This window comes from Rhea pennata, chromosome 1, assembly GCF_028389875.1.
Source record: "Rhea pennata isolate bPtePen1 chromosome 1, bPtePen1.pri, whole genome shotgun sequence".
Classification (NCBI taxonomy): domain Eukaryota; kingdom Metazoa; phylum Chordata; class Aves; order Rheiformes; family Rheidae; genus Rhea; species Rhea pennata.
In genome coordinates this window covers 5,234,429-5,253,636 of record NC_084663.1, presented here as the reverse complement: position 1 = coordinate 5,253,636, position 19,208 = coordinate 5,234,429, and the positions used below count along the sequence as shown (strand labels likewise).

The following is a 19,208-nucleotide window of genomic DNA, read 5'->3' as shown; positions in this document are numbered from 1 at the left end:
CGGCTAACGGTGTCTGAATTTTTGTGTGTGGCAGCCCGTAATTCCCCCTCCCCCTCAAAAAACAAAAATCCTCCTCAAAAAATAATTAAAAAGAAAAAAAAAAGTACTTTATAAATATCAGGTTATTTACACGTGTGAAAATCTTTTTAATGTGAAGTGTTTTTACACACCAAGGGAATGTACAAGCAAGGACAAGACACGCCGACGAGGACTAAAAACCCCAAACTAAAGTATAAAATATCTTATAGGTCCACCGAAATCAATTCACACGGAAGAAAAAAAAAAACAAAAAAAAACCAACTGACACAATAGAAACTTTTTCTTTTTTAAAAATAGAAGATATCTCACAAAAGCTTGAACATGTTTATTTTATGTTAGTACTAAAAATCAAGGAAAAAAGCTTCATATATTCTCGTCACAAAAATATTTACCAGCCACTTCCCCCGTCACGTTATGTTTATCTGGCTCAGCAGCGGAGGCTGAACTGTACCCAGACTACACAAATCACTCCAGAAGGTCTCCTCGGACTTGCTGCCATTTACATTTGCCTCTTCTCCCTGCACCTTGCTGCAAAGGCTCAAGAGGGCTTAAGGACAAATTAAAAAAAAAAAATAGAACAGATATCTGTATTTACAACATTCATCTTCGGCGCTGCCGAGCCACGGGAGAGGGAGCGGTACCATGAACGAGTGAAGCCTTCGTGTGCCGCTCGGTGCAAACGTCCCTCGGCCGGTGACAGGCGGCATCGGAGCGTCCCCAAACCCCGTCCCGCCGGGCCGGGACAGCCAACGAAACGCAACAGCCGACGAAACGCAACAGCCGACGAAACGCAACAGCCGAAAGCGGCCGCCCGCTCCCGCAGCGCTCGCCGACGGACGGGCCGAGGTGCCGGGGCGACTCTGCGACCCAAAGCCGCCCCCGACGTCTTCAGTGCGCCCGGTGCTTCCTCTTCTTGTGTTTTTTGTCTTTCTTTTTGTTGGCGCACTTGGAGCAGAACCACTGCATCTCTTCGGGGGGGGCCGTCGTAATCCCCACGCAAGGCCTGGGGGGGCGAGAGACAGCGTCGGGCGGGCTCAGCGAACGCCACTTCTATCCCTCACCCAAAGAAATTAAAACTTGGCAACGAAAGACAAGTTTTGGCCTCCCACTCCCCTCTGCGGATTAATGAGTGTAACTAATGATAGCAGAGAAACATTAAAAAGAAACCCTTCTTTTGTTTTGAAACCCAAAATATATTAAAGGAACACTCGGATAAAAATATTATTTCAATAAAAGAATATGTCCGTGTTTTAGGATACAATAATCAAGATTTAAAATAACTCCAAATGCTTCTTTAATACCTCTGCACCTCCTTATGTTTTTATGTAGCTAAGAAAATGCCTAGAAAAATGATTCACTTCCCCCCACCCCTTTTTAAGAGCAGACATTTTTATTACTTTTCACACTGTGTTTTGCAACTGGAAATGTCTAGCTGTATACACTATGCTCATAATCCTGTAGTTCCTGCAACATGACCACAATCAGCAATATTTCCTAGCAGTTTCAAAAACAACCGCTATCACCCATTCCCATTAATTAAAAATAATACTCCGCCACAACTTAAAATGTATTTATTTTTTTTCAAATTCTAGAGAAACAGAGAGAAAACTATGCTCCAGATTAGTAAACGGGACACAGCACAGCCGTTCGAATATTCCCAGCTTCATGATTAAAAAGAAATTAAAAAAAAATGGGGGGGGTATAACACAGTCACAGCCTGCAAGGAAACGTCGGGATGGGACGGGTGAGAGCCACTTACCAGTGATACCAGTCGTCGCAGTCGTCACAGCCTATCATCGGACTGCCATCGTCTGGCTTGTTGCAGCCAGGACAGATCCAGATCTTGTTACCCCACTCATCGCGGACCTGGCACGAAAGGAAAGCACAAGTCAGCCGGTTTCAAGAGCCAGGCGGGCTGCAAAAAAATCAGGAGCGTCGGGGCGCGCGCGGCGGGTCGACGGGGAGGACCAGCACGCGACAGCAGTCTCGCACGCATGCAGAACATGCAGGGCAACGTGCACGCATCGCGTTATTACTTATTAGCCAAACTCTTCGACTCAACCGGCCGATAAGATCAGGATATATATATATAAAAAAAAAAAGTTGTTACTGAGTAACTTTCCATTCCCCTTATGACATTTATGTCACGGCACAATTTACTAAAGGGTAAACCAAACAAGAGAGGCAGATCATTTACAGTATTAAGTGGCTGCTTACTGGATTTTATCATATTCAGGGCTTTACGATTTTTTTTTTTCATTTTTATATCCTGCTAGAGTCGTATTTATATTTTGAAATTTCAAGTGTTTCCTATAACAGTTTCTTGGTAAAATATACATGAAAAATGTCGCAAAATCCATCTAAAGAAGTGCAATTAACAATACAAAGTACAACATGTCTGGGGCATGACTCTGATTTCATCATTCATATATGAAGCTTTGCACATTAACACTGGATCTCCAGAGCATGCATCGTTTTGTCCTCGCTTTTTGTACATTAATGCATTTACGCAGCCCACGTATCTGAGACAATGACTTTTTGCTGTCTGTGCAGCTCAGAAAAATCATATTAAAACGTAGCAGACGAACACTCCCAAAACAGACAAAAAAAAGCTGCTTCACGGTGGCCCATATGTCTTACATCACTTTCAGAAAAAATCAATAAGAATATACCAGAGCTGCAACCAACACATCAGTCTTGACAGGCTCCTCTAAAAGCCCTGAACTTTTTTGTGATTTAAAACTAGACAACATGAAGCCCAGGGAACAACCCCTTCGCCGTGGTGAAATGGAGTAAGCAATGCCACACCAGGAACTCGACTGTAAAGCTCATTGATTGCAATGATCACAAATCTACCTACAAACCTAATCTCACACTTGCAAAGTCCTTTTAAGTTGGTAGCTGCTCCACGGGTAAACCGCTTGCCTGAGCCCGATGCAAAAAGGGTCAAAGTAATTCTAGGGGGGAATCCTGCTAGGGAAGAGTAATACACCACGCCGCCGAGGGGACGCAAAGCCGTGGTCCGTCGTGGTCGGTTATAATCTGCTTGAGCAGCCTGGCTGGTAGACACCAGGCAGCACCTGTGTTGTCCTTCCAGCATGGATAATTTATGGGTTTCCCATCTTGGAATTTGGCTGGTTTTGGCTTCTCTGTTAGAAGATGGATATCCTAAGTTTTCCCAAGCTGATTTTTCAAGAGGGATGTTCTCCTGCAGAACGCCTGTCCAAGGCTCTCAGAAGATCACAGGCTGGAGAGGGCGAGGGTTGGCTACAATCAGTGCAACCACTCGGTGTCTGTCAAACACAAACCTGGGCTGCTGAACGAGGACATTTAAAACATTGTGTAACTCCTGATGCCTTAATTACGGAAGGTCGTGGAAGGAGGGACAGTCTGTGATCTCTGAATGCTATTTTAATACTAATCACTCAGTGTTAACGATCAGAACACACTTACTCAGATGCTATCCTACAGGGAGACACCACAGCGTATCCTTAAATACAACATCACCCTTCTCTGACTCTAAGATCATCCTTCTGTCCTTCCCCGAAGAAGGGAGTTGTGTGCTTCTGCCATGCAGGCTCCAGTGTGACCTCTGGAAGAACCTTCCTGCGTGACCTTGGGAAAGCCATTTCATCATTCTGTCTTGAATTCCCTTCATACAAGAGGTTAATAATTATTAATTATTCCCCTTTTCCCACCCTCTCACCTTTTGACTTATAAACTCCTCCTATTAGGAGTCTTTCTCCCTGCTTCCACACTTGGACTCCAACACAGTAAAACCCTAGTTTTAACTATAATGCTGTAAATCCAATAACAAATAACCTAGGTAAGTAGTGTTCTCCGAATTCTCCGTAAGATACTAACAGCATTACTACCCAAAGTACCAGGCTTAAAAAAGTTTGAAGTTTTCTTTCTTTAAACTAATGCCATCTTTACAATATCTGCTTTTAGTGCATACTGAAAAACACATGGATGCACCACAATATTTTGATTCTTTTTTCACTCCTAGAGCAAATTTCAAAGCTTCTGGACACAGCGGTAAGACAAGAGTGACACCACATTTATGTCAGTGATAAAGAAAGTGAGGGTGTACATCCTTCACCATGAAGAGATGCACAGTCTGTGAGAGGTAGCCTAGTACTGTAACTAACTCTGGAGTGAAATGTAGCAGCTGTTTAAATAGAGACCAGTAACATAATACTACAGTTTAAGTCAAGCAGTGAAGAGCACCTTTTCCATTAGAAACGGCAGGGTAGATTTACACTAGGAATCATTATAAAAACAGGACTAATAAAAAACCAAAATCACATGTAGGCTGCAATTAAAGTACAGGAAACTGTAATAAAAACGTTTCAGGTGTTTTAAGTGGTGAGAGTTTTAAACTGGTACCTACTATAGATAAGCAGGGTGTCACCATCCAAGCTGGACTTTAGCCAGGGCAGGGAGGATAACAACACTGCTACTATTGTTAATGTTATCTGCTGCTTTTTAATGATCAGCACTGCTCAGGACTTCCATTTTACACTGCATCTAAAGCAGGAATTTTCAGCAGCACAACGATGCTCATACTGGGGAGAGTTGTGTCTGTGAGCACAGTTCCTGTGTCGTGTTGGATGGGAGACTTTTCTAAAGGAACGAAGAAGACTTAATGTCACCGGAGAGAGACTAAGATCACAGCAGATGTTGACTGGACTAATGTATTTATACAGAGATTTTTTGGAATGCAAATATATTTGGAATTGTTGTATGTTGAAAAACCCAGTAGAAAACAGTGCATTGTACACATTTCAAATGAGGGATAAGCCAAATTCTTGATGTTGTGTGAGGGTTTTATACTTCAGTTGGCTGACAGAAAAATCTATGGCAAGTTTGACATTTGAGGTTTCAATTCAGCTCTTAAAAGAGCGTCTATAAAAAATTCTCCACCTCTAAAAAAAAAAAAGTATGCTCTCGCTCAGTTAGCAGAAAATGGGGTCTTACTCGCCAGAAGAAACTTAAACTTTGGACTGAGAAGACATAATAGATTTCAGCCCAAGTAAAATTTTGTAAAATTTAAGTTACTAACTCCTCAAAATAGGTGCATGGAAGCAAGGGCTGGATGAAGAGCGGCTTAACAGAGGGCAACATCGCAAGCACAGGCACCGTCAGTTGGAGTCACCCTGAAGCACAACCATTTGAAGGATTAATGTCACTGGCATTAAGACAAGGCCCTGCAGTATGTGTTACCTACCACGTAAGTACTGACGGTCTCTGTTACCACGCTCCTCACTGGTGCTTTGGAGCCTCCTGCCGCAGAGACAGCTGGGGACGGTGGAGGAATCAGGACCGGCGAGACGGTAGCTTGTGGTGGTGGAGGAGCTGGAGCTGGAGGAGGGGTGACGTGGACAGGTGCTGGTACCGGTGATGGCACAGGCGGAGGTGTTTTGGGCCGACTCGCGGGTGTAGATGGTTTAGCCTCGGGCGCTGGCACCACTTTGCTGATGACTCTGGAAGACCAAAAATGAGAATCGTGAGAGTCGATGGGAAAGAAAGAAATGATCGGTTACCAAGTAGATCTAAAGACAATATGGTGCCTTTATAGCTAATCCATATAAATGTATTTATGGCTAATTCACATGACCTTTAGGTCAGCAAAGAGGCTGTTTCAAGCCAGCACAAGGACTGTTTTCCTTGCTTCATCCATCCACTGAAAACTGAAAGGCTAAAGCAAAGAGCCATGCCAGGACAGCCTGAACTACTCTATAGCTCGCTGTCATATAAATATTCTCCGCGGCTTCACTAAACCTTGTTTCGTTAAGTTTTATTACATTAGCTCAATTTGTGGGAAATATTAGAAAGGAAAGTTAATCAGCTGTGAACAGCACTGATTTTAATCTTCAAACCGAGAGACGATATCATCCTCTTCAGAGTCTACATTAGGGGGCTCTCCAAATATTTGCTAGTTTGGTATTTCTTTCCTCAAGTGTTTATGAAATCAGCAGTGGATCTAGTCAGGACAAATAAATGACGCACACTATACACTCAGCAGTTAAAATATTGCTACTTACTCGAGTAGCTGAAGTAGACAGGATGTAGCTCTAGTAAATACACAGTATAGAATAATCTTGCCCAGGAAGGGGGATACATAGAGGACCTGATATTTATTAACTAATGTTGATATACTGTGCTATTGATGTGCATGCAATTTAATGGATGAGACAAAGCCCTTACTATAAGGCTCTACATTAGAAAAAAAGAGAAGGAAAAAGGCTTTTTAGAAAACAAAACAAAAAAGTCCTCAAAACAAAACACAGGACAGGACTATTTGTTTGACCACATTTTGGTAAATCGTTTAATTAACTTATTTACATTGAGCATGGTAATTGTGGGAGTACAATTGATTTGTTATAAGAACTGTAGGAGGAAAGAGATTTAAAGGAAGGTTCGACATTCCGGAGAGCAGGACATCTTAAGAAAACAGAAATGGAGGCATCTGTAGGAAAACCAAGATGAAAACCAGATTGGAGCAACTGAGAAACAGGAGAGGCAAGTCCAGCTCTGCTGCGCTTGACAGAAGTTTTGCACTGAACTTCAAGGAACCTTCAAAACACAGAAAAAGTTGAAGCTTTGCAGAAACTCTGAGCAATATAGAGCCCCTTTCCACCCTAGTTTTCATAGTAATGCTGAGAAATCATGATAGACCACCATTTGTTGTTTGCCATGGCACATTGGGACTGTGTTTAGAAACTCAGAGCAGAAGCTAAAAGTTGTTAGCTTATTTCCATGACATCAGCAACACCAAAGATATATGTGCCACTCGACGTCCCAGCGATTGCTTTAGATGGGTAACCCAAGAGCTCAGGCTTCAGGGGAAGGAGCTAGACCATGAGTCAAAACGCAGGACTCAAACTGCTTGTGACCTACAGAAGGAAGGAAGTCTAGTTATCCTGGGAGTAACCTACATGCCAAATCCAGACCTCTTTCTCCTATTTGTCAGAGGATGTCTGGAAATCCATTATCTCCTACTAAAGATGTGTTCTCTTTGGTTTTTGAATGTTTATGATGCGCTTTTGGTTCAATGAAAATCTTCATGGGCAGCTTCACTGCAGCAGAAAGACTGGCCACCATACCACTGACACTCAGGAACCACTCTTTTGCTCTTTTCTCCTTCCACTGCTTGCAAAAAACCAAACCAAACCAAACCAAACCAAAAAAAAAAAAAAAAAAAAAAAACAAACAGGCTCCCATGGCTAAATGCCCCAGACCTTTGGTGGCACGAATACTCCCATGACTTGCAAAGTCACCCTCACGACTTGAGAGCTATTTCTCAATTTAAAAAAAATCTTGGCAATAATAAAAGTGAGGAGAGGGAAAGAACAGCAAAATATTTGGCACAGCAAAAGTGATTTGGATAGTTTCAAACAACATCATTATCCCGTCTTTCCTTGTTCCCCTCTTCTTCCCGCTCCCCTCCAAGTAAACAAAGTCCTGCTATGAGTTCTTCAGGGAGTCAACTCTCGCCTAGTCTAGACTAGGAGATGTATTAGCTAATAGGATTTTAAACATAACTTTGCACACAGTGTAAACAGTGCAAAAGAAGTATTAACTAACACAATTTGAATAAGACTGACCATGCCCAGCTAACATATTAAATTATACAGTTTCCCAGTTGCGATAAAGCCAGGTTCTGACTGGGGACAAGGTCTTCAGAGCCACCTTGCTAACAACTGCAGAAACTATATGGAGCATCAAGACTGAAATCTTCCAAAACTACAAATATTCATTAGTGGGCGACACATACTAATTGATTTGCCGGTTAGCCTGAAGTGTGCAATTAGAATGATTGCTGTATATAGGGCAGCCTGTTTATCTTGATTTCAGAACTCAGTTATCAAAACAGAAGATCGATGTTTTGGAGCATGCTTGGGCCTACCACTCCCTTGGACTAACGAAGTTCAGAGACTTTTGACTCTGGATCGGAGAAATGAATGGCTTTGGGCTCGACCGTTAAAGGTGATGGAGTAATCTCCGCAAGGGTGCTTAGGCCTGTCGCCCATCCCGAAGAAGGGGCTGCATGAACGGCAACATGGAGGTGGGGAGAAATCAAAGGGAAACAGCAGTCCCATGACTAATAATTAACGTTACTTCAGACTTGGAGAGAAATCTGATATCAAAACACCATGTAAATGACAACAAGATTTATGAGCTCTCTTGCAAAGGAGAAAACTGAAGCACAGAGCACTGCAAGCAAACCGGGCTCGCAAAAGCAAAGCCTTGATCCTCCCCGTGCCTAGCTCTGGGCTAGGATTTGAACTGTACATTTGGACATCATCATAGATAAATTGTTACCTTCTTTCTCAAATGTGTTTTTTGTATACCTCCAAAACCAGCGATCACTTGTTAAAACTCCCTAAATGCATCACCTAAAGACCAAATTACTTGAGGCAATCAAACACAAATGAACGTCGACCACCAGCAACATGCTCAGTGTCCCGAGGCAAGAATTACACCTCTCCACAGGCTGCCTGGCAATGTATCACAAGCCTAGTCTATACCAAAAGATAAAAATCAGTTGAAGTTGTTTTTAAATCGAAATAGTTCTTCCAGAATGAAGGGGGGTGAGAAAACCCTTGGAAAAGATATGGTAATAAGAGTCTACATAAATCATGACTGAAGGCTACCACCCCCTTTCCAAAAAAATAGAATTATTGTAAACACCATGTACCTGGTTGTGCACAACTTGAATTCTCTCTTGATTCTGTTTTTTTAAAGGTTAACAGGAACTAGATTTCTTACATAATTAATTACTTACACAAGTATTAATAACGTTTAAAATAAACTAGTCATAAAGGTGGAGTTAGGTAAATGCCATATTCATAATTTTTCTAGGATGATCGCTACATTCACTGGTGTGAAAGACCTTCCTATCTTTGGAAGTCATTTATTTGATCTCACTCCGATCCTTACGGCTGAAAGTCCCACTGTCGGTTTAATATAAATGCAGGGAAAAGATGCACGTGGAAAGGAAATGGCTTTTCCAAAGTAGGATACGAGCCCCAGGGCTGAACAATTGCTCCAGGTGATCAGCTCTTCTTCTTTTTTTTTTTTTTTTTTTTTTAATTTGCTGTATCAGAATTTATAAAGGTTGAGTCAAAAATTACAGTCGGGTGATTTTTGTTTCTAGGAGGGAGAGTTCCTCAGAAGCTGTCTCATGTATCCTCTGCCTAAATTGGAAATGGCTTTGGAGGAGTCCTAATTGCCTTCTGAATCTGTGACTCATATTTAAAATGCAACCAAGAAGCAGCAGCGAAGTACAGATATTCCCTTCTTGATACAAATTTCTTTTTCAAACAAAAGAGTACAACTCTTTTTTTTTTTTTTTTAACTAAAATAATTCACATTTTGAACTGAGATTGTTGTACTAGGAAACACTCAATAGTCTAAGACTAGTGGGTCAGAAGCACCTAAAGGAATTAGGAGCATTTCCATATGGTTTAGATTCCTCACAGATTACAGGCGATTCTGAAAATTTTATTGCAACCCTGGAGGAGAATCAGTGTAATTTAAGCTCTCTAATGTAAGCTAATACGGACATTACTTCTGAAAGGGGAAATTTAATTTTTCTCTCTTATGCCTTGCTGAATATTTTATTCTGTGCAAACAAGTTGTATTGGCAAATGTAGGTCCCACAAATGGTGTGCTACGACCAGCTCGTACATTTGCAGAGATGATCTTCTCTCCTCCTCATGTAAAAAAATGCGAAAACGTGTTGAACTTCCAGTGCCGCCCTTACCAATTCCCCAAGTGAAAAACCTTCAGTATTTAACACTGAAATCAGAAAAAAAAAAGATGTGATAAATTACCTGCAACATGATATTCCTCTCTATCAAACAAAATGGACTATGAACACGAATTGCAAGAGCGTAACTTCCACAGAGGCGCACCGACTTTTAAGAGCGTATGCAAAGTTCAGCAGCTCATTCTGCATTTCATCACTACAGCAAAACCCGGCATACACCACTTCCCGGACCGAGGAACCTTAGCGATCTCACAGGCATCATGTCATCTAATCCCATTCACAAGTTTATTGAGCTTCATCTTAAAACCAGTTAATATTCTCGTCCCTGTTATTACCTTGCCCCAGGACCTCCCTGCTCTGGTGGCCCAGAAACTTCTTCTAATTTCCAGCCTACACTCATGGCCAATTAATTCCCATTTGTTTTCATGCCAGCATTGTTCTTCAGCTTAAAGAGCTTTCTCCCCCCAAAATGTTTACTTGCCTGATGTGTTTGTAGCCAGCAATCACATCCCTTCTTCACATGCTAGACTAAACACACCAAGTTGTTCCCCTCTTCTATCATAACACAGACTAGCCCACAGTGCTACCAGCCCTTCTCTGCACCTGCTTTCCAATTCACCGTTCCTGGGCACGAGCTGCATTCAAGAACCGAATATAACATGTCAGATGAAGTAGCAACAGGATCTCGTATGACGGCCCAGCCACTTCCACTGTCCCTGCTAAAATTACCTCTTGCAATTCGTCCCAGTGTCACGCTTGTGTCATGTTGGCAGCTCAGGTCCTTCTGTCACCGACTAAAGATCTCTCCCCTACCGTAGTACTGCACTCACGAATCAGCCCGCAACTCATGGCTGAAGTTTCTGTTACTGCCCTTCAAATGCAAGGCCTTACATGTATTTTTGAATTATTGAATTAAATACCACTCTCATGGCTTCTGTTCGAGGGGATCCAGGCAATCATCAGATCCTTATTCATACTGGCATGACTTTTCAGTCTTACTGTCAACAAAACACACAGCATCCTGCCTCTTATTGTGACAAAATTTTTAATAAAATGATGAAATCAGACCAGTCCTGAAATATTCCCTTGAGCATGTTCACTAGTAACCTCCTCTATGATTTGATAAGCTCTTTTATGCCTCTTGGTTGCTACTTCCTTAGAGGCAGGTCCTTACTTACCATATAGTTTCCCCTTCCTTCAGTGCAGACACTTCTGTTTTCTCTTTTATAACTAGATTATTAAAAACAGATTTCACAAATGCTGAAGTTTAAAATAAAAAATAATTTAAAATGTACTAGTACTTTAAAAGGCACTGAGCCTGCAAATTCATGAGCTGGTTCCTCCACAACCTGGGAGGAAGATTACATAATTCCTCGATTCTGGTGCTTCCAGCTCTCTGTATTGCACTTCCTGATTCACTGCAGTGATTTCCACTCTCTGAAACCCACTGCCATTACCCATCTTGTCTCACTTTTCAGTAAACGAGAGAATGAACTCAGGAACAGATGGAAAGGATTCCTTCTGTTCTTGGCTTGGACTTGTATCATCCTTCATCTCCTCCTTCACTTTCCTGACCCACCTTTTCCCTTCTTTGCTTAGTTGCTCAATATCCTTTGCAACACTTAATTCAGCTTAACTTTGGGCAGGCCTGACTCTACCTCCATGTTCTTTAGCAAAGAAGTTGCATCTTCAAGGCAAACAGTCCTTTTCTCCTAAAAGTACGAGTCCCATCATCTCTTTTGAAGGAGTTACTTACACAATCGGCTCTGCAGTCATTTTCTACAAGCCCCTCTCTGTGCAGAGGCAGAGATGGCTGCTTTCGAATCACTGAGGACTTCAGTCCAGCAGACATCTCCAGCTAGTTCCTTCAGTTTAAAAAGCATCTGAGCTTTTGCAACTGCATTACAGGTTTTCTACTGTTTATCTTTCCCTTTTTTTTAAAACCAAAACAGAGCTCTGCCCTTGGCCTCCTTCCTCTGGATCTCTTATCCCAGGGTTTTTCTCCTAACAACCACAGACACCTTTTCTGCTGATGACTCCCAGATCACTCTCTCCGAATCCCTTCTTTCTCGCTATCCTGATGTATAGCATCGGACGGTTCATCACCTCTCTGACAAAACAAAACAGAGCTGGTAGCGTGGTGTCCTGCTATCTTTCTTCTTTTCTCTGTTATCATCAATAACAAGCTGCTCAGAACTTAGGCTGGAAAACCACCTCGCTTTATCTCCTTATGCCGAGCTCTTAATGGCCAAACAAAAAGCTGGTGAAAACATGTTTCTGCCAATGAGCTCTCTGCAAACTTTCTCATATGTACTCATTGCAAACTGTCCTTTACTGTCATTTCTTCTGGCAAATAGTATGGATGTTCTACAAGCTCGTTTATACACCAGTCCTACACCTACCCTCTTTAATGGGAACTAGGGGGCATAGAGAAGTTCATTAAGCTACTAGAAATGTATGTCAGGATGGGTTTAGAGACCTCTAACTTCCAGCTTGTTACTGAGACATGTTTGGTAAGAATCAAGCAAGCTGGTCAAGTCCTGAACTTGGAGGTTCAGTACCTGGTCAATTCATCACTTGATGACTGTAGTAGATTGCAAGATCTTTCAGGCAGGACCACCTTTTGGTGCTGTGTCTATTGATGATTTCTACTCTACGGTCCTCTTGTCCACATCCAGCTCTCAGGAACTACAGTGTGAATCCTTGGTTCTATGTAGACTACTCACTTTCAATTAAAGCCTCCATAAAAATGAAAAAAAGAAGCACATTCAACAAAGACAAAAACAAATCACTACCTTCCTTTAGTAATCTTCTACCTAGGCAAACCTATTTTTTAAAACAAATATCCATCTGCTTTCAATGCCTTTGCACATATTTGTCACATATTTTTGATGAGTTTCTGTTGTGCTATAAAGGGCAGCTGCTCATGCCCATTTACACAAGCACTGCTGAAGCAGTTATGCGTCTAAACCTGCCTGAAGTGTTTTTCTTGCTTTTATTTTTTAATTGCAGTATACAATATACATTTTTTTTTTTACTCTTGAGCAATAAGCAGTAAAATCAAAGAATCTCACAGCTAGTTGTTTTGTTTTCTAATGACTCAAGCCTTTTTATGGATTCCCTTTGCAGTCATCATCCAATGTGGCCAGCAGCAAAATGAAAATAATTTGCCACAGACTACCACGTACCATAAACAGGATGAATAATTAGTTGGGGTGGCTTCTGTAATTAAAAAATAAAATAAAAAAAAAAGCTAAAGACTAAATCTGAAGTTTCAAAGAAGAATTCAAGGAAGAAAAAATATTCCAAGAAGCTAGAAATAAAAACAAAAAATGATCATTTATATATTTTGACAGAAGTGATACGATACTTTTTTTCACACAAAAGCTACTGTCCTGCAGCAAGGGAGAGGCTGAGGAATTTCCACCAAAATCAACAGGACTTTTGGATGCATATGAGACCACACAGGGAGATTTTACTGCAGGATTGGGGCTAATATGTTATACTCAAAAAAGAACAATCAGGAATGGGACATGAATCATACCCGAGACAATATCTTCATTAAAATGCATATGCAACTGCTTTTAAAAAGGCATTAAAAATCAGTCCTCCAGCTCCTGTAATTTAAAGATTACAGAACAGGAAAATCTGTGTTTGTATAAATACACGCAAACAGATCCATACAAAGATTTATGAAAGCAGTAAGGATCACTGGCATTCCTGAAGCACACCTTTGAAGGCTTGGAGAGAAGCAAGATCATTTTTTCATTCCTCTGTCTCCTCACTTAGGTGGTCCATTGATCATATCAAAAATGACTTAACCATCACAGGTTCTTTTCTGTACTACTGTAAAAAGTTGGATTGACACCCAGAAGGCTAATTCCATTAACACACAGTTCACTCGGTCTTTGGCTCCTAAGTGCTACACAGTAAAATAATTGGGATACCCATTACTACTGCAATAAACACAGACTATCACTGCCCGGACTCTAATTTTCCTGAATACATTCCCTTCTACATTTTTCTCCCTGAAGTATCACTTTTTTTCCCCTCCTACTTAATTCCACAATAAGTTCTCCTCCAGAGCTTTCCGTTGAATAAGCAACGTGTCTCTCTCTCGCAGGGTAACCAACACTGCCCACAGCTGCGTCCCACAAGAGCCCCATGCTGCTTGCATTACGTCTTCTGGAGGGTTCGGTCACGGTGCCTTAACTGCTACAAACACTACTCTTATTCATAAAAACGTGCAGAAGGAGGGGCTTCCAGGAGGATACCTTTACCTGTTTCCCCACCACAAAACGGGGAAATAAATGGAACGGGTCACGAGCTACTTGGCCGGTAATGCAAACCCACGGCTCGACAAGTCAATAAAAAGCCAACTTTCTCCTCCCTAGCCACACGTAGGGAGCCAAGGCTAGGGGCAAACAATTTGGCTGTGCCTACACACGGAGTTTAATGAACCCCGGTATTGTGGGCAAATGCCATGAAGACGGTAATCTGCATTATCAAAGTCTGAACTCGCTCTCCACTAAACAGCACCCTAAGTTCAAAAGCTTCTTCGTGCTTTTTCTTTTAATCCTTAAGGGAACAATCCTATTAAAAAAGAAAGTCCACGAGTACCCACCAGAGGTGATACCATAAAAATGATATGCATTCTTGAAAAATACGAAGGGCAAAAGCCTAGTTTAATTGAAGCTAACAGCAAAGTCTTATTTTATATATCTAGCTCTTTTTTTTCATAGTTCCCAGAGGGTTTGAGCACTTTGCAAATTATACATATTCATGTTACAGAAGCATCTACAGCTCTCCAGTGAGCTCAACAGAATACCAACACAGTCCTTGCCTCACATCATTTCTTGTCTTCAAGTAAATCAACAAAAAAATGTCTCCACAGATTTGCTACTACCTTTTTTTTCTCTCCTCCCTTGGTTCCCTCACCTTTTAAAATTCTGATATTGTGTGTGTAGTTTTCCCAATAAAATTTAATTTTCTGAGAGTTTGCAGCTCAACCCTTTGGAAAATTGGTCTTATTGAAGGTAGAAGATTGATATTTTAGGTATCCACTTTTGGAGAACATTACCCTATAATAAACTTAGTGGTACTCTGCATGCTGCAGGACAGATGATACAAAGTTTTACAGAATTTCAAAAAGTATAAATAAAAAAACTTCTATTGGAATTCTGTTGCATAGCTGTGGTTGCACCTAAAATAACGAATTCTTGAACAAGTAGCAGTTACAAGCAAATACATCTGATTTATGAAAAATAAACCCCTCCAGGAGTCCAGCTGTGTTTCAGGTAGGGCTGGCTTCAGAGTCAGGTGTTTTCTCAGGCTGCTGTTCCCTTTGGGCTTTCACTTTGTCAAACACACGCCGTTTGGCCATCTTGTAAAAATGTGCATTACGTGCATTTTATGGTGGTGGAAGTTCTTACATGGATGACCAGCGAAATTCAGCATAATAAAACAGAAGAGGACAGGACAGGTTCCCCTCTCCTACTGCTCCCCAAAATATGCTTCAAGGTCATCAATACTCAGAGAGATTACATCTAGTGGTCACAGAATAATTTGGTCTCTATTGCCACCCAGTCTTTTGCTTTGAGATTCCCTACAAAGGATGTCAACTAGTGCAGGTTACGCTGGTGGCTTTGGTGACAGGCACATCACGCAGCAGAGTGAGCCTCCAGAAGAACGTTAAGTCAGCCTCCGCATTAATAATTTTCCACCAACTGGTAAAAAGCTTTAGTGAAGTTAATGAAATACCTAGATTAAAACAAAAACAAAAAAAAAAAAAAAAAAAACAAAAAAAACTTATATCCTTTAATCCTTTTAGGATTTGATTTTAAAATCCATAGGTTATTTAATATACATTTTTATAAAATAGATATGCAGATATATGTGCAATCTGTGCAACTGTTTCTTTTGCGAAAGTCACATATCTACTCACTTAAAAATACCTAAGACAAGAGACAATTTCATCAGAGTGGCAGGTCAGATTTACAAGTCAAACACTTAAAATACCTATCTATCCTCTGCTCACGTCTGGCTTCCAGGCTCCCTGCTGATGGCAGAGCTATGATACAATGCAGTAAGTCTGGAGCAAAATCCTGACATTTTAAGATAACGTTTAGAGACCTGATTTCACAGATGGCATATATCCTGCTTCCAAGCCACAGAAGCACTGAAGAAATGATGAGCGAGTGGTATTCCTTTCTTTTTGGTCTGGCATTTGTGCAGAAGTCATGTGTTTTTTCTTAAATAGAGTGTTTAAAAACAGAATAAATATATCAGAAGTATCAAAAATCACAGCACGTGTTTTTGCCGAAGCAGGTTAGTAGTCAGAATTTCAATGTCTCATCAACAGATACACTTTTTTAAACCTTAGATGTATGAAGCATGATAACTTTGGTCATCATTAGTTTAGGAAAACTAACAAGCCACAGAGAAATCAAGAAGCAATTGAATAGAAGTCAAATTGGTTAAGAAGTTTTGAAGTTAAATCCTGCTCATTGTTTGCAGATGATTTTAAAAGTCTACACAGCTGTTTAAAACACAAGAAGAAAAAAGATAACATCTCTAGTGCCTTCCTATGCTAACTCAGTTAGCAATCTTATACCTTGATAACACTGGAGGGGAAAAAAAAAACAGTGAAAAAGCCCTTCCGACATATCATTCAAATCATATCTAAAAAGGTGGTCATAAATATTTTAGAACCCAAGCAAACTAATAAGAGCTAGGCCCATTAAGGATAAGATCTTTTACAACAAATTAAATAAAACAATTTATTGAAGCCTGGACTTGAGATAAACTAGATTTACTAGCTGACCTTTTATTCATTTAAAGAACAAAATTAGCTCTAATTGCATTAGAATGGAATCCAGTAAATTTCTTCTAATGTGGCATCCATGCAAGTATTGCTGTAATTGTTTACAACTAAGATGGAAATGCCTTGATTATAATCTTCTTTCTACTTTTTTTTCCCTGTGTAGTTAAAATACTTGCAAAAAAAAGCTGAAATACAATAGCTTTTCCAATATTGTTCTCCTTGCCCTTCAGCAACAGCTACATTTTCAAGTTGATTACCCTAATATTATTAATAGTCGGATCTTTTGAACTGGTATGGGTTGTAAGAATACTTACACATTAGCCAAGCTGAAATACAGAGACTGCTTTGAATCGAGAACCACTATATACTTGTAACAATAAAGAAGGAGAATTCCCTGCCACAATTAGCACTGATTCGTGCGTTAGCGGTTGGTCCAAGCAGACCAGTTGAGAAGCGAAATGACGGGAAATAAACTGTTTGCTGTAAAGCAAAGGTATTTTCCCCAGGACTGCTGCATTATTTGAGTAAACTGCCATCATGCTCTATTTCTGCTCTGTTTTGAATTTCTATTTCAAGCGCTACCAGTCCGACACTGTTTCTTCAGGTACCTGAAATATTTTGTGGCCTCATTGAGATCCATAGGTAGTTTCCATGTTTTATAGGGAATCCATCAAAACAGACTAACTTCAAACTGAACAGGTATTTTAGTAGCTCCAAACTCCTCCAAATAGCCCTTCTTCTTAACATAAGGAATTAAAATAATTCACTATTTCATTTAATTTTTATTCATTAATTTCTACCAATCATGAAACACTTTTCTCACACCTTTTCAAGCCCATTCGTGGTAATTTTAAATAATCCCATGCTAGCCAAAACTCCAGATGCATGCTAACCAAAGCAAAGCGTTTCCACGTGAAAAACACCTGATACCCAGAACTTCATCATCAACCTCGATGAACCATGGGTCTAACTCTTCCTTAACATAACACAGGACGAAAGCACAGCTTTTGTCTCTGCTTCTTAAAAGCTACTTAAAAGGCTGATCATCCTACCTTTGATGATCTACCTAGTCTTTGAACCAGTAACTTAAAATTCAGGTAGTAGAGGCTTATGGCATTGCATTAGCGGTCCAAGCCTGCACTGTAGGCACTGGGTTACAAAAACGTTATCAAGACATATTTCTTAAACACTGATCTAATTCACAATTCTTTATGCACACACAGAGAAACCCACGCAGAGAGTACCTAATGCTTTGTCTCAACGCCACATCAGTGCTTTTAATAATCATCACAACACTTGAAAGCAAAAGTACGCTCCGAGTTCAGCTTGGATGCTAATTGCTTAGGGTGAAAGCAAAAATGTTATTTGGAGTAGGATTGTTTCGCTGTCCCACATGTAACACAAAACAGCTCCCAAGCCCAAGGAGTCGAGTGGCATGTATGGCGTTTCCTTGAGTAACGGCCACAAGTTTCTCCCCAGGTTTTGTTTTGGGATACTGTGACAAATCCTAAAGGCTATTCTAAAGCTACAGAAATCGTTTGCCATGGCCCCAAAGGTACAACTGGGGGACAGAGCCATCACACTGGGACAATCGTAAGGCAACAGTGCATCCTCCACCCTGGGGTCAGGGTACAACGTCTAGGTTCAGGTGGAAAGTCTGCAGCACCCAGAGCCTTTTAATGGAAGTCTGTCAAGATGCCCTTGCTCCACACTGTAAAGCTGAGCATAGGAAACTGGGGTAGAAGTGAGTTTCCCCAAAGGCCATAAAGCTAGATGTCAACATCTCTGACCCACCTCAGGCTGGTAAATGGGAAGATGAGATACCCATATGATTTGCAGCAAGGAGTTGGAGTCTGACGTCCCTTTTCAAAACACACGCAGGTGTTGGAAAGACCAGCGTGAGACAAGAGGTGAGGCAAGGTCAACTGTGAGATGCCAAAATATGGCTCTGACGTTTCAATTTAGAAGTTCTGACTTGAAAACGTGGCCAATTTTCTCTCCTTTACAAACCTTTGTACAATCCCTGAAAAGAAGAGTTTAAAAGTCTCCTTAGCTCCTCTGCAAGGCAAATGGATTAAAGGGACACCCAGCACCGCTGTGCACTTCGAATCACGCACAGCAGGAATAACAACAATCTGGAAAGCACGGGAGCTTTCGTACAGCAATCTGATGCACAAACATTTTAGATTATGCTCAAATATTGTGAAAGGGAGAAAGCAGAAAGGTTGAAGAGCACAGAGAGAACAGTAAAAACCCTAGCAGTTTTGAAGGGATCCCACAGAACCCCCCAAATGGCTTAATTCCCATAGTAACTTCAAACCAATGTAACTTACAGTTACCTCCTGGGGAGGAGTAGCACAGGAGATTGAGCAGAGAAGAACAGAATAATCGCTGAAGACACAATTTAACTTATTAAGCAGTGATTAGAATATTTAGTTTAGAATGGCTGTAAATGAGATGCAATGACATTAGAATATTTAATGCAACAAATACAAAGGAAAAAATCTATTTGGCACTCGTGTTTACCATCAGACATGAAAGCATGCTCTGTCCAACTAAAATCAACAT

General features: G+C 40.8%; 1 protein-coding gene across 2 annotated transcripts in view; it reads right to left on the bottom strand.

Annotated features, from left to right (window-relative positions):
• Window positions 1-349: 349 nt before the first annotated feature.
• Window positions 350-19,208, bottom strand: part of TAF3 (TATA-box binding protein associated factor 3) — a 110,038-nt gene continuing 91,179 nt past the window's right edge. For both annotated transcript variants that reach the window (XM_062580538.1, XM_062580548.1), the window contains 3 exons: window positions 5,270-5,525; window positions 1,799-1,905; window positions 350-1,042 (listed from right to left, as the gene is read on the bottom strand). In XM_062580538.1, the coding sequence (XP_062436522.1) occupies window positions 928-1,042; window positions 1,799-1,905; window positions 5,270-5,525 (478 nt within the window). In that variant the 3' untranslated portion in view covers window positions 350-927. The remainder of the gene's footprint in view (window positions 1,043-1,798; window positions 1,906-5,269; window positions 5,526-19,208) is intronic.